Below are 13,848 nucleotides of genomic sequence, written 5' to 3'. Positions count from 1 at the left end.
TGGGGAGGAGTCAAGAGGGAGGAGGAGTCAACAGAGGAGGAGTCAGCAGGGGGAGGAGTCAACAGGGGAGGGGCCAATGGGGAGGAGGAGTCAACGGGGGAGGAGTCAAGAGGGAGGAGGAGTCAACAGGGGAGTAGTGGTCAACAGGGGAGGAGGAGTCAACAGGGGAGGAGTCAAGAGGGAGGAGTCACTCCCTTCCTCTTTCACTTCCTTCCTCCTTCACTTCCTCCTTCCCTCCCTTCCTCCTTCCCTCCCTCCCTTCCTTCTTCACCCTTCCCTTCCTCCCTCCCTCCCTCCTTCCTTCCTCCTTTCCTTCCTCCTTCACTTCCTTCCTCTTTCCCTTCCTCCCTCCCTTCCTCCTTCCTTCCTTCCCTTCCTCCTTCCCTTCCTTCCTCCTTCCCTTCCTCCTTCACTTCCTTCCTCCTTCCCTTCCTCCCTTCTTCCCTCGCTCCCTCCCTTCCTCCTTCCCTTCCTCCTTCCCTTCCTCCTTCCCTTCCTTCCTCCTTCCTCCTTCCCTTCCTCCTTCCCTTCCTCCCTCCCTCGCTCCCTCCTTCCCTTCCTCCTTCCCTTCCTCCTTCCTCCTTCCCTTCCTCCTTCCCTCCCTCCCTTCCTTCCTCCTTCCTCCTTCCCTTCCTCCCTCCCTCCCTCCCTCGCTCCCTCCTTCCCTTCCTCCTTCCCTCCCTCCCTCCCTCCCTCCCTCCCTCCCTCCCTCCCTCCCTCCCTCCCTCCCTCCCTCCCTCCCTCCCTCCCTCCTTCCCTTCCTCCTTCCTCCTTCCCTTCCTCCTTCACTTCCTTCCTCCTTCCTCCCTCCCTCCTTCCTCCTTCCCTCCCTCCCTCCCTCCCTCCCTCCCTCCCTCCTTCCCTTCCTCCTTCACTTCCTTCCTCCTCCCTCCCTCCCTCCCTCCCTCCCTCCCTCCCTCCCTCCCTCCCTCCCTCCCTCCTTCCCTTCCTCCTTTCTCCTCCCTCCCTCCCTCCCTCCCTTCCTCCCTCCCTCCCTTCCTCCCTCCCTCCTCCATGTCCAGCTTCACCTGTGTGGTGTTGCTCCAGCTAAAGGGGCCCACGTGACCTCCTCACCTTGATGCTGGTGAAGTCGTAGTCGTACTGCGGGTGGAAGAAGTCCTCGGGGTTGATCCGTATCGTGGCCTTGCTGCCGTCCTCCGGCCCGGCGCTGGGGGTCCCTCCGGTCAGCGCCCCGGGGGAGCTGTACAGGTCCTGGGTGTCCAGGTCCTGCAGCGACAGGGTCCCTAAACTCGGGTACTCCAGCTGCTTAAAGCCCTGCTGCTTGTAGAACTCCTTCAGGGCCACGATGTTCACGAAGTCCTGCGGGGAGAGCTGCGAGGGCCCCGTGGTCGGCTGCACGTCGCAGCCCGACAGGGCGGACAAGGCCTCCAGGTTCAGCCGCGGGGCCGACATCCTGCTGCGGGACTCGGACCGGAGAGAGAGGAACGAGCTGCGGGGGAAGGAACCAGTGAAGGAACCAGTGAAGGAACCAGCAACGAGCTGCGGGAGAAGGAACCAGCTGTTGTCGACGCAAACACTTTCACTTTCACTTCCTGGCGCTGCGGGACCGGGACCGGCTGCTGGGCGGTCGTTAGAGACCACCTGACCCACCTGGAAGCTCAGCATTCACATTCAGAGCCAGTGCATCTAACCCGGATTCAAACAGAAGACCAGGACCAGTTATGGACCACTCTGATGGTTTATCTCATATATAGACCATATGCACTTAGAGGGGGGGTTGAGTACTGCAGGTAGTGCAGGGCTGTGTATGGATTTAACTATAACATAACAATAATAATAATTAAAGGGGTTTAAAAGTAAAGTAAAGTGATGAATGCATCTTTTATTTTTTGTATTTCTTTGCATTAGTATTATTAGTATATATAGTATTATTAGTCTATGTATGTTTATTTTATTTTTTACTTTATAATTGTCTGCGTATAATATATATAAATATATATATATATATTTATATATATAATATATATATATATTATATATATATAATATATATATATATATTATATATATATAAATGAATAAAAACTGTGACAACAAGTGACAATATGAATAAATAGATTAGCTCTCCTTTTATTTACTTCAGGTCAACCAGCTGTTTGCTGCCCTCCAGAGAGTCCAGGGGTCACAGAGGTCAGTATGAAGACCACATCCTCCTCTTACTCCTCTCCCTCTTCTTCCTCCTCCTCTTTATCCTCCTCCTCTTCCTCCTCTTCTCTTGTTCTCTTCTATTCACGTAACATAACATGATAATAATAATAATATTCTGCACAGATTTGTTTTGGTATCATTTCATTCAGTAAACAGTTAAGATGAGTTAAATGTTTTACTCTTTGTCTCCTTATTCGTTCCCTTCTTCTTCTCCTCCTTCCTTGTTTCCTTCCTTCAGCTGCACCTTAAAACATAAGAAATGCTTAAATATGAACTTTGCACTCGATAGCGAAGCTAAAGCCATTGTTATAAAGTGTGTTGCACACTTTGACCTCCACACTTTTATTTCGTATAACTAATCGATCATCTATGGTCACAAAGGTTCAACTTCATCTGGTTGATTTGTTTCCATGTGTACATTATGAGTATTGTTTTGGATCTTTTTTGCTATATTAATTATTTTATGGACAGAAATGATATCAAGTTATCGATCAGACACGAATGATCCTTTTTGATTTGGGAGCATCTCTGGGGGTTAACTCAGTTTTCCGTCTCTGCAGGAAGAGTCTTTGCAATATTCCAGCCTGAGGCGCGCAGACAAGCCACGCCCCTCCGGCCGAGGAGGGACGCGATTGGTCGAAGTCGACGTCACGTACTCGGCAGTGATGAGTCGTGAGAACGCGTCACGTGACCGCGGGTAGAGCGGCTCTGTGGTCCTTTAACAGACTGAGTTTCTGTGGATTTTATATACACTTGCACATGTAGATAAGAGAGGTTATGTTTTAAATTAATACATAAAGAAAGTTATGATAATTAATTTGAGGAATATTCTGGAGGAATGTATTATGAAGCATAAGAGAGGATCACTGTTTTATTATTCTGTTTGTTAATGACAAATGTAATGATTAACTGTATGATGCATGGGAATGAATGGATGTTTTATTGTTTAGACAATAATGGACTGCCAATAAAACTAATTGTAAGACGTGAATTTGGTCTCTTACGTGGTGACGCCAGACAGAACCTGTTGGCTACGTCAGGAGACTGGAAGTGAAGCCATGTGAGCGCGTCCGGGCCTGGACTGTGTGTATACTGATGACTCTTGTTTATATGATTAAATAATGATTATTATACATCTCTGGCTTCGGAGCTTCTTCTTCCAGGCACCAGGCAGCTCGAGATTCTCTGAACTTTTACAATTCAATACAAAGCTGAACTCCTTCATGTCTCTGTTCTCTAACTATGAAACGTATGTTAAGCTATTTCTGTTTTCTCCTGTGACACGATGCTCGGTGCTTTTGCTTCTTTGCAATAATTTACGTACAAAACCAGCACAGAAGGATGTTAAAATGCACATCATGGTGTAAAGTGTCCAAACGCGATGATAAGCAGCATCCACTGTGTCTGATCGCACTTTGTTGTTTTCATTATTAATAAATACTTTCTGACATGGAAATGATTTACAACTCCTCATTTATGAGACGCTTCTTACAAACTCACATGTGCTAACGTTGTGAAACTACCGCGGTTAATATTGACCTGATTTATACACTTTATTCCTAAAATATGGATGAATTGTTTTATTTTCTGAGACAAAGATCTCAATCCCTTCTGTAAAAACCTTTAACATGTCAACAAAATTAAAAAAAGCATTTTGAACCTGGTTTTATCCGACGTTCAGGTGCAAAATTAATTTATTAAGATATAATCGCTCATTTGCATATTTAAAACGTGCATGTTTAGGGAACTTGTGACACATGAAATACGTTAAAGAAGTAATCAGGGAGGTTTCATATCCACAATGTGTGAGCCAGAGATTCCAAATGCACGTTGAGCCTCTCGTGGTTTCACACATAACGTTTCTGCTTGGCGGCCGGTCTGGTGACGACAGAGGAGTAGATGACGTGTTGCTGGTCCTGGTCCTGGTCCTGGTTCTGGTCCGGCGGAGTCCTGCTGGGTCTCTCCCTCCAGTTCTGTCGACCCAGAGAGGCGTAATGGATCGCCTCCTCCGGCAGAGTCGGACTCTCGTGGACCCGCCGCTCTGCAGAGACAGGCAGTGAGGGTGTTACCGGCTAAAGGTGTGACGTGTTACCGGCTAAAGGTGTGACGTGTTACCGGCTAAAGGTGTGACGTGCTACCGGCTAAAGGTGTGACGTGTTACCGGCTAAAGGTGTGACGTGCTACCGGCTAAAGGTGTGACGTGTTACCGGCTAAAGGTGTGACGTGTTACCGGCTAAAGGTGTGACGTGTTACCGGCTAAAGGTGTGACGTGTTACCGGCTAAAGGTGTGACGTGTTACCGGCTAAAGGTGTGACGTGTTACCGGCTAAAGGTGTGACGTGTTACCGGCTAAAGGTGTGACGTGCTACCGGCTAAAGGTGTGACGTGTTACCGGCTAAAGGTGTGACGTGCTACCGGCTAAAGGTGTGACGTGCTACCGGCTAAAGGTGTGACGTGTTACCGGCTAAAGGTGTGACGTGTTACCGGCTAAAGGTGTGACGTGTTACCGGCTAAAGGTGTGACGTGTTACCGGCTAAAGGTGTGACGTGCTACCGGCTAAAGGTGTGACGTGTTACCGGCTAAAGGTGTGACGTGTTACCGGCTAAAGGTGTGACGTGCTACCGGCTAAAGGTGTGACGTGTTACCGGCTAAAGGTGTGACGTGTTACCGGCTAAAGGTGTGACGTGTTACCGGCTAAAGGTGTGACGTGTTACCGGCTAAAGGTGTGACGTGTTACCGGCTAAAGGTGTGACGTGTTACCGGCTAAAGGTGTGACGTGTTACCGGCTAAAGGTGTGACGTGCTAAAGGTGTGATGTGTTACCGGCTAAAGGTGTGACGTGTTACCGGCTAAAGGTGTGACGTGTTACCGGCTAAAGGTGTGACGTGTTACTGGCTAAAGGTGTGACGTGCTACCGGCTAAAGGTGTGACGTGTTACCGGCTAAAGGTGTGACGTGTTACCGGCTAAAGGTGTGACGTGTTACTGGCTAAAGGTGTGACGTGCTACCGGCTAAAGGTGTGACGTGTTACCAGCTAAAGGTGTGACGTGTTACCGGCTAAAGGTGTGACGTGTTACCGGCTAAAGGTGTGACGTGTTACCGGCTAAAGGTGTGACGTGTTACCGGCTAAAGGTGTGACGTGTTACCGGCTAAAGGTGTGACGTGCTAAAGGAGTGACGTGTTACCGGCTAAAGGTGTGACATGCTAAAGGTGTGACGTGCTAAAGGTGTGACGTGTTACCGGCTAAAGGTGTGACGTGCTACCGGCTAAAGGTGTGACGTGTTACCGGCTAAAGGTGTGACGTGTTACCGGCTAAAGGTGTGACGTGCTACCGGCTAAAGGTGTGACGTGTTAGCGGCTAAAGGTGTGACGTGCTAAAGGTGTGACGTGCTAACGGTATGACGTGTTACCGGCTAAAGGATTGACGTGTTACCGGCTAAAGGTGTGACGTGTTACCGGCTAAAGGAGTGACGTGTTACCGGCTAAAGGTGTGACGTGCTACCGGCTAAAGGTGTGACGTGCTACAGGTGTGACGTGCTAACGTGTGACGTGTTACCGGCTAAAGGTGTAACGTGTTAGCGGCTAAAGGTGTGACGTGCTAAAGGTGTGACGTGCTAAAGGTGTGACGTGTTACCGGCTAAAGGTGTGATGTGCTAAAGGTGTGATGTGCTACCGGCTAAAGGTGTCACGGTGTTAACGGCTAAAGGTGTGACGTGTTACCGGCTAAAGGTGTGACGTGTTACCGGCTAAAGGTGTGATGTGCTAAAGGTGTGATGTGCTAAAGGTGTGATGTGCTACCGGCTAAAGGTGTCCCGGTGTTACCGGCTAAAGGTGTGACGTGTTACCGGCTAAAGGTGTCACGGTGTTACCGGGTGGCGCGGTGGACGTCGTCCATGGCTGCAGCTCGGTGTCTTCACGCCGCTCTGCTGGAGATATTTGATGAAGAAACTTAAATCAGGAAGACTCGACATCTTAACGTGTCCTAATTTCACACATTTAGATAAAATATACAAAATTAATTAAACTATAAAAAATAAACAAAACGGGGGTTAAGATAAATAAGATAATTATTCAGACTTCTTTTAATTGACCGAAACCTTCTTTAAAAGACGTTTGGAGTCTGGTGGTTACATTTTAAACCAGATTAAATTGTGATTTAATTCAAAAATATCTTAGAATTAAGATTCAATTGAAACAACAGTTTAGTTTTTATTCTAAATGTAGAATAAAGTTAATTCTGTTGCTCCAGGAAGTCTCTTTGTTCTTGCAGTCTCATAGAAACAAGGTTCTCTGGTCTGGGTCAAAGAAGCATCAGGGTCGAGGTCTGGACTGGTCAGGGTTTAGGTCTGGACTAGTCAGGGTCTGGACTGGTCAGGGTTCATATCGAAGACTGGTCTGGTCAGGGTTTAGGTCAAGGTCTGGACTGGTCAGGGTCTAGATCAGGGTCTGGACTGGTCAGGGTCTAGGGCCAGCTGGATCAGTGACATCATCAGATACCTGCAGGTCTGTATTTCTTGCTGCTGCACTTCACGCTGGTAAGTAAAACGCAGACGGCGGCCAGAAGGAAGACCATCAGCGCCGAGCCGACCACAGAGACCAGCAGCACGGCTGAGGGGCGAGGGAACGGGTATTTAACGAGACCACAACGTCTGTAAACATCTGTCAATCATATCTCAAACGTCTGTCAATCATGTCAAACATCTGTCAATCATATGTCAAACGTCTGTCAATCGCCTGTCAATCATCTGTCAATCATATGTCAAACATCTGTCAATCATCTGCCAATCATATGTCAAACATCTGTCAATCATCTGCCAATCATATGTCAAACATCTGTCAAACATCTCTCAATCATATGTCAAACATCTGTCAAACATCTCTCAATCATATGTCAAACATCTGTCAAACATCTCTCAATCATATGTCAAACATCTGTCAAACGTCTGTAAACATCTGTCAATCATATATCAAACATCTGTCAAACATCTGTAAACATCTGTCAATCATATATCAAACATCTGTCAATCGTCTGTCAATCATATGTCAAACATCTGTCAATCATCTGCCAATCATATGTCAAACATCTGTCAATCATCTGCCAATCATATGTCAAACGTCTGTCAAACATCTCTCAATCATATGTCAAACATCTGTCAAACGTCTGTCAAACATCTGTCAATCATATGTCAAACATCTGTAAACATCTGTCAATCATATATCAAACATCTGTTAATCGTCTGTCAATCACCTGTCAAATGTCTGTCAATCATCTGTCAATCATATGTCAAGTTACTGTCAATCATCTGTAAACATCTGTCAATCATATGCCAAACGTCTGTCAATCATATGTCAATTATATGTCAAACATCTGTCAATCGCCTGTCAATCATCTGTAGTGAAGGCTCAGGTGTCTGACCGTTCTCAGGTCTCTTCTTCTTCTCCTCCTTCCCGTCGACCTCCTCTGACGAACACAAATCCAGACGGACGTCATTCACTGTTAACAGTTTATCTCATAAATGTTTTCACGTCCTTTCTGTAAAAGCATCCGACCTGTTTCCACGACAACTGCTGTTAACGTCGTGCTGGTGGTTCTCTGGATGGTGGTCGGCTCCGGCCGCCCTGAAAGAACCAAAAACATCCCTTTGTTTATTTATATTTGCGTCATCTCTTAGAAGAAGAGGTTCTTCTCAAGTCTGATCGAAAACACAAAAGAGGGCGGAGCTAAATGTTTCGGCCAATTAACCTCCCCGAGGTGAAGACACACAGCGAGAGGGTCAAAGTTGTGAGATGGAAATATGATGACAACGTGGTCGAGACCTGTCCATTACCTTGTAGCCCCGCCCCTAAAGGGTACCCTGCCTTATGGTCTGTTTGACCATGATTTACTAAATGCAGCTGAGGTACATAAGTGGTATAATTAAGGGAATAAGGTTCAACCAACGGGAAGGTTTACATTGAGTCAATTATCTGAAGCTAGACGAGCCACCTGTCAGGACGGTGAGTCGGCCCCGGGACTCTCCGTTGCACTTGTACTCTCCGGCGTCCTCCGGCTTCAGGTTCTGGATCTGCAGGGCCTCGTTCCCGATGCTGAGCCGGCCCCTCTCTGGTTTCACCGTACCGTTTCTGAACCAGGTGAGGACGTTCTCCCACCGCCCTCCCGCTCTCCGCTGGGACCACTTCTTTTTGGGCTTTGGGGAGCGGCCGCAGGGGAGCAGCAGCGTCCGGCCCGCAGACACCGTGAAGTCATGGCCTGAGGGGGCGGAGACACAGAGGGATTGTGGGTAATTGTCTTAGTCCAGGATCGAGGGCTGCAGGCGTCGGCATTTCTGCACTTCCTGTTCCTCGCCTCAAAGTCAACGTGTTTTTGGTTCTACGCTTTAAATCTGTCTGAGAGTCTTTAAGTCTGTGAGAGTCTCACGTTGAGTTGTCTGATTTATAAAACAGGTCAGTGAACGCCCCTCTGGTGAGTTTTAAAGAGTCTGAAGGAGACGCTTAGCGTCCTCACTAGGACACAAGTCCTCCTTTAGCTTAGTGGAGGAGACGTAAAGTCATGTGACCTCCTTTATTGACTAACGCTAGCTTCTTACTTTACACTTCAAACATCATGAAAATTGAGTTTATTAGTGAAGATCGTCTTGGCTAGTTTCTGACGTCCTGTTGGACAAAATAAATACGTCCTCCCTGATGCACTTTATTTCTAATTTCATGCAAAAAACCCAAGAAAAACAGTCATCTGATGAGTCACTGAGGACTCTCGCACATCCGACACATTAGTGGATCCAAAATGGACGCCGAATTTGAACCGTCGTCCTCCAGCTAACGCGTAAACATGTGCTCAGTCAGTATTTCAATACATTTATTCCGAGTTGTGTATCAAATTCAGAGCGTGGGAACCTTTAACTGTTAAACCTAGAAATCAACTTCCTCCCTTTCGCAATATCTTTCACACGACATAATGAATTCACTTCCCTCCAGACGGCCGGTGGTTTCTGATGACTTCTATATAAAACTGTGTGAAACACGCAGCTGGTTTATCACACTGAATATATTGTCACTTAAAAATGAAAAGAAGATGTTTATTTTAGTGGTTCCCAACACGAGAAGTTTTGCACGGCAATTTATTTTTACTTTACTTGTTTTTATCAGCCGCATACACAAATACAAATATAATGTTCTCCACAATTAAATACTCGATAGGTCGTCCTGGAGAAATCTGTCTGAAACTGTTGCTCGGAGCTCACAAAGTGGTAGTGTTGGTTCTGGTGCCCCCTGTGGACTAAAGTGGTAGTGTTGGTTCTGGTGCCCCCTGTGGACTAAAGTGGTAGTGTTGGTTCTGGTGCCCCCTGTGGACTAAAGTGGTAGTGTTGGTTCTGGTGCCCCCTGTGGACTAAAGTGGTAGTGTTGGTTCTGATGCCCCCTGTGGACTAAAGTGGTAGTGTTGGTTCTGACGCCCCCTGTGGACTAAAGTGGTAGTGTTGGTTCTGGTGCCCCCTGTGGACTAAAGTGGTAGTGTTGGTTCTGGTGCCCCCTGTGGACCTAAGTGGTAGTGTTGGTTCTGGTGCCGCCTGTGGACTAAAGTGGTGGTGTTGGTTCTGGTGCCCCCTGTGGACTAAAGTGGTAGTGTTGGTTCTGGTGCCCCCTGTGGACTAAAGTGGTAGTGTTGGTTCTGGTGCCCCCTGTGGACTAAAGTGGTAGTGTTGGTTCTGATGCCCCCTGTGGACTAAAGTGGTAGTGTTGGTTCTGACGCCCCCTGTGGACTAAAGTGGTAGTGTTGGTTCTGGTGCCCTTTGTGGACTAAAGTGGTAGTGTTGGTTCTGACCTGGTTCTCAGTCCTGGTTCTGGTTCTCCCGTGCCCCCCCTTCCCTCCGGTGGGTCCAGCAATATGTTCTGACACTCTCCTAAATATGTGCCCCCCCTGGTTCCCATAATGCACCACTCCTAGCTCCCTGGTTCCCCTAGCTCCCTGGTTCCCATAATGCACCACTCCTAGCTCCGCCTCCAGTGTACCTGTTAGCACCTGCAGCTCGGCCACCGGCTGCCGGTTGCAGCTGAACATCCCGCTGTCGGAGTCGTCGAGCCGCTGGAGGCAGAGGCCGCCGTCCGGCTGCAGCCGGTAGCGCCGGCTGTCCGCATCGGTCCCGTGGCCGACCTTCTGGTCCCGGTGAGTCCAGATCACATCGGAGCCGTCAGAGCCGGCACACGGCAGGCAGACGGTGTGATCCTCCGGGATGGAAAACCGGATCACTGCTGGAGGACAGAAGCCGATCTGAAATGTGTTCTACATGTGAACATGACCACGTGACCTTCTACATGTGTCCATGACCACGTGACCTTCTACATGTGTCCATGACCACGTGACCTTCTACATGTGTCCATGACCACGTGACCTTCTACATGTGAACATGACCACGTGACCTTCTACATGTGAACATGACCACGTGACCTTCTACATGTGTCCATGACCACGTGACCTTCTACATGTGAACATGACCACGTGACCTTCTACATGTGTCCATGACCACGTGACCTTCTACATGTGAACATGACCACGTGACCTTCTACATGTGAACATGACCACGTGACCTTCTACATGTGAACATGACCACGTGACCTTCTACATGTGAACATGACCACGTGACCTTCTACATGTGAACATGACCACGTGACCTTCTACATGTGAACATGACCACGTGACCTTCTACATGTGTCCATGACCACGTGACCTTCTACATGTATCCATGACCACGTGACCTTCTACATGTGTCCATGACCACGTGACCTTCTACATGTGAACATGACCACGTGACCTTCTACATGTGTCCATGACCACGTGACCTTCTACATGTGTCCATGACCACGTGACCTTCTACATGTGAACATGACCACGTGACCTTCTACATGTGTCCATGACCACGTGACCTTCTACATGTGTCCATGACCACGTGACCTTCTACATGTGAACATGACCACGTGACCTTCTACATGTGTCCATGACCACGTGACCTTCTACATGTGAACATGACCACGTGACCTTCTACATGTGTCCATGACCACGTGACCTTCTACATGTGTCCATGACCACGTGACCTTCTACATGTGAACATGACCACGTGACCTTCTACATGTGAACATGACCACGTGACCTTCTACATGTGAACATGACCACGTGACCTTCTACATGTGAACATGACCACGTGACCTTCTACATGTGAACATGACCACGTGACCTTCTACATGTGAACATGACCACGTGACCTTCTACATGTGAACATGACCACGTGACCTTCTACATGTGAACATGACCATGTGACCTTCTACATTTATCCATGACCACGTGACCTTCTACATGTGTCCATGACCACGTGACCTTCTACATGTGTCCATGACCACGTGACCTTCTACATGTGAACATGACCACGTGACCTTCTACATGTGTCCATGACCACGTGACCTTCTACATTTGTCCATGACCACGTGACCTTCTACATGTGAACATGACCACGTGACCTTCTACATGTGTCCATGACCACGTGACCTTCTACATGTGAACATGACCACGTGACCTTCTACATGTGTCCATGACCACGTGACCTTCTACATGTGAACATGACCACGTGACCTTCTACATGTGTCCATGACCACGTGACCTTCTACATGTGAACATGACCATGTGACCTTCTACATGTGAACATGACCACGTGACCTTCTACATGTGAACATGACCATGTGACCTTCTACATGTGAACATGACCACGTGACCTTCTACATGTGTCCATGACCACGTGACCTTCTACATGTGAACATGACCATGTGACCTTCTACATGTGTCACTCACACCCCGCAGATGCTTTTAGCTTGTTTCCTGTTTTATCTCATGGAAACAGACTCAAATAACAAGACAGACAGAACGCCAACGACTGCATTGGGATTGTTAATGTGTCCACAAATGTAGTTATTGCAATAAAATGTAATGAAATTATAATAATTATAAAATAATAATACATTTAACATGCAGTCACAGTAAAAGTAAAGGCTATTTTCATGTCTTTTTTATTGAAGAAATGTATAAATTAAGGGTTCAAAATGTGTTTTTTTGCTGATTGAGCCGTTTCTTGCTCAATGTGGTTTATTGTTAATACAAATATAAATGTTTCTTTACAAAAGCCGATCTTTCCTCCGTTTCATTGTGTTTTTTTGCAACAAACTACTTTTGAGTTAAAAACAATACATACAACAATACAAGTATTTAAACTGTAAAATTAAAGATTTTCTTTAATTTAGAGTGAGTCGTACCTGAGAGTGACTCGTACCTGAGATTGACTCATACCGGTAGAGTGAGTTGTACCTGAGAGTGAGTCGTACCTGTAGAGTGAGTCGTACCTGAGAGTGAGTCGTACCTGTAGAGTGAGTCGTACCTGAGAGTGACTAGTACCTGTAGAGTGAGGCGTACCTGTAGAGTAAGTCGTACCTCGTACCTGTAGAGTGAGTCTTACCTATAGAGTGAGTCGTAGAGTGAGTCGTACCTGTAGAGTAAGTCGTACCTATAGAGTGAGTCGTACCTGAGAGTGAGTCGTACCTCAGAGTGAGTCATACCTGTAGAGTGAGTCGTACCTGTAGAGTGAGTCGTACCTGAGAGTGAGTCGTACCTCTAGAGTGAGTAGTACCTGTAGAGTGAGTTGTACCTGTAGAGTGAGGCGTACCTGTAGAGTGAGTCGTACCTCGTTCCTGTAGAGTGAGGCGTATCTGTAGAGTGAGTCATACCTGTAGAGTGAGTCATAACTGTAAAGTGAGTCGTACCTGTAGAGTGAGGCGTATCTGTAGAGTGACTCGTACCTGTGGAGTGACTCGTACCTGTGGAGTGACTCGTACCCGTACCTGTAGAGTGACTCGTACCTACAGTGAGTCGTACCTGTAGAGTGAGTGAGTCGTACCTGTAGAGTGAGTCGTACCTGAGAGTGAGTCATAACTGTAGAGTGAGTTGTACCTGTAGAGTGACTCGTACCTGTAGAGTGAGGCATACCTGTGGAGTGACTCGTACCTGTGGAGTGACTCGTACCTGTGGAGTGACTCGTACCCGTACCTGTAGAGTGACTCGTACCTGTAGAGTGAGTCGTACCTGAGAGTGAGGCGTACCTCTAGAGTGAGTCGTACCTGAGAGTGACTAGTACCGGTAGAGTGAGTTGTACCTGTATATTGAGGCGTACCTGTAGAGTGACTCGTACCTCGTTCCTGTAGAGTGAGGCGTATCTGTAGAGTGAGTCATTCCTGTAGAGTGAGTCATAACTGTAGAGTGAGTCGTACCTGTAGAGTGACTCGTACCTGTAGAGTGAGTCATACCTGTAGAGTGAGTCATACCTGTAGAGTGACTCGTACCTGTAGAGTGAGTCATACCTGTGGAGTGACTCGTACCTGTAGAGTGAGTCATACCTGTGGAGTGACTCGTACCTGTAGAGTGAGTCGTACCTGTAGAGTGAGGCGTACCTGTAGAGTGAGGCGTACCTGTAGAGTGAGGCGTACCTATAGAGTTTCCTCTGCAGATCTGAACCGTGAGCAGGAACCAAACACCACAGAAGACGATGAAGCTGAACATCTTCAAACGGCTGCTGATCTAAGTTTGAAGCTTCAGTGTGAGAGACACTCTTCCTCTTGTTCCTCCTCTCCCTCTTGTTCCTCCTCCTCCTC

General features: G+C 47.5%; 3 protein-coding genes across 4 annotated transcripts in view; 1 reads left to right on the top strand and 2 right to left on the bottom strand.

Moving 5' to 3' along the window:
* LOC117739339 overlaps positions 1–1,696 on the bottom strand; it is a 3,096-nt gene extending 1,400 nt beyond the window's left edge. Inside the window, exon 1 of the mRNA XM_034545691.1 lies at positions 1,075–1,696. Within this exon, the coding sequence (XP_034401582.1) occupies positions 1,075–1,626 (552 nt within the window). The 5' untranslated portion in view covers positions 1,627–1,696. The remainder of the gene's footprint in view (positions 1–1,074) is intronic.
* The window catches only part of LOC117739347, a 10,389-nt gene extending 7,384 nt beyond the window's left edge, over positions 1–3,005 (top strand). The window contains exons 4-5 of one of the 2 annotated variants that reach the window (XM_034545703.1): positions 2,105–2,151; positions 2,730–3,005. In XM_034545703.1, coding sequence (XP_034401594.1) covers positions 2,105–2,151; positions 2,730–2,870 — 188 coding nt within the window. In that variant the 3' untranslated portion in view covers positions 2,871–3,005. Of the gene's footprint in view, positions 1–2,083; positions 2,152–2,729 lie in introns of both variants that reach the window. The other variant, XM_034545702.1, reaches the window with a different exon arrangement.
* A 1,011-nt stretch (positions 3,006–4,016) lies between these two features.
* LOC117739230 lies at positions 4,017–13,756 on the bottom strand. Its single transcript, XM_034545523.1, has 8 exons — positions 13,684–13,756; positions 10,174–10,413; positions 8,153–8,416; positions 7,717–7,785; positions 7,583–7,627; positions 6,664–6,774; positions 6,012–6,092; positions 4,017–4,210 (listed from the first exon to the last, which is right to left on the bottom strand). Exons 1-8 carry the CDS (start codon positions 13,754–13,756, stop codon positions 4,017–4,019), a joined length of 1,077 nt encoding a protein of 358 aa, XP_034401414.1.
* Between the last annotated feature and the right edge of the window lie 92 nt (positions 13,757–13,848).

Source organism: Cyclopterus lumpus, chromosome 11, assembly GCF_009769545.1.
Source record: "Cyclopterus lumpus isolate fCycLum1 chromosome 11, fCycLum1.pri, whole genome shotgun sequence".
NCBI classification, from domain to species: Eukaryota; Metazoa; Chordata; class Actinopteri; order Perciformes; family Cyclopteridae; genus Cyclopterus; species Cyclopterus lumpus.
This window is presented reverse-complemented; position numbering and strand designations above follow the sequence as displayed.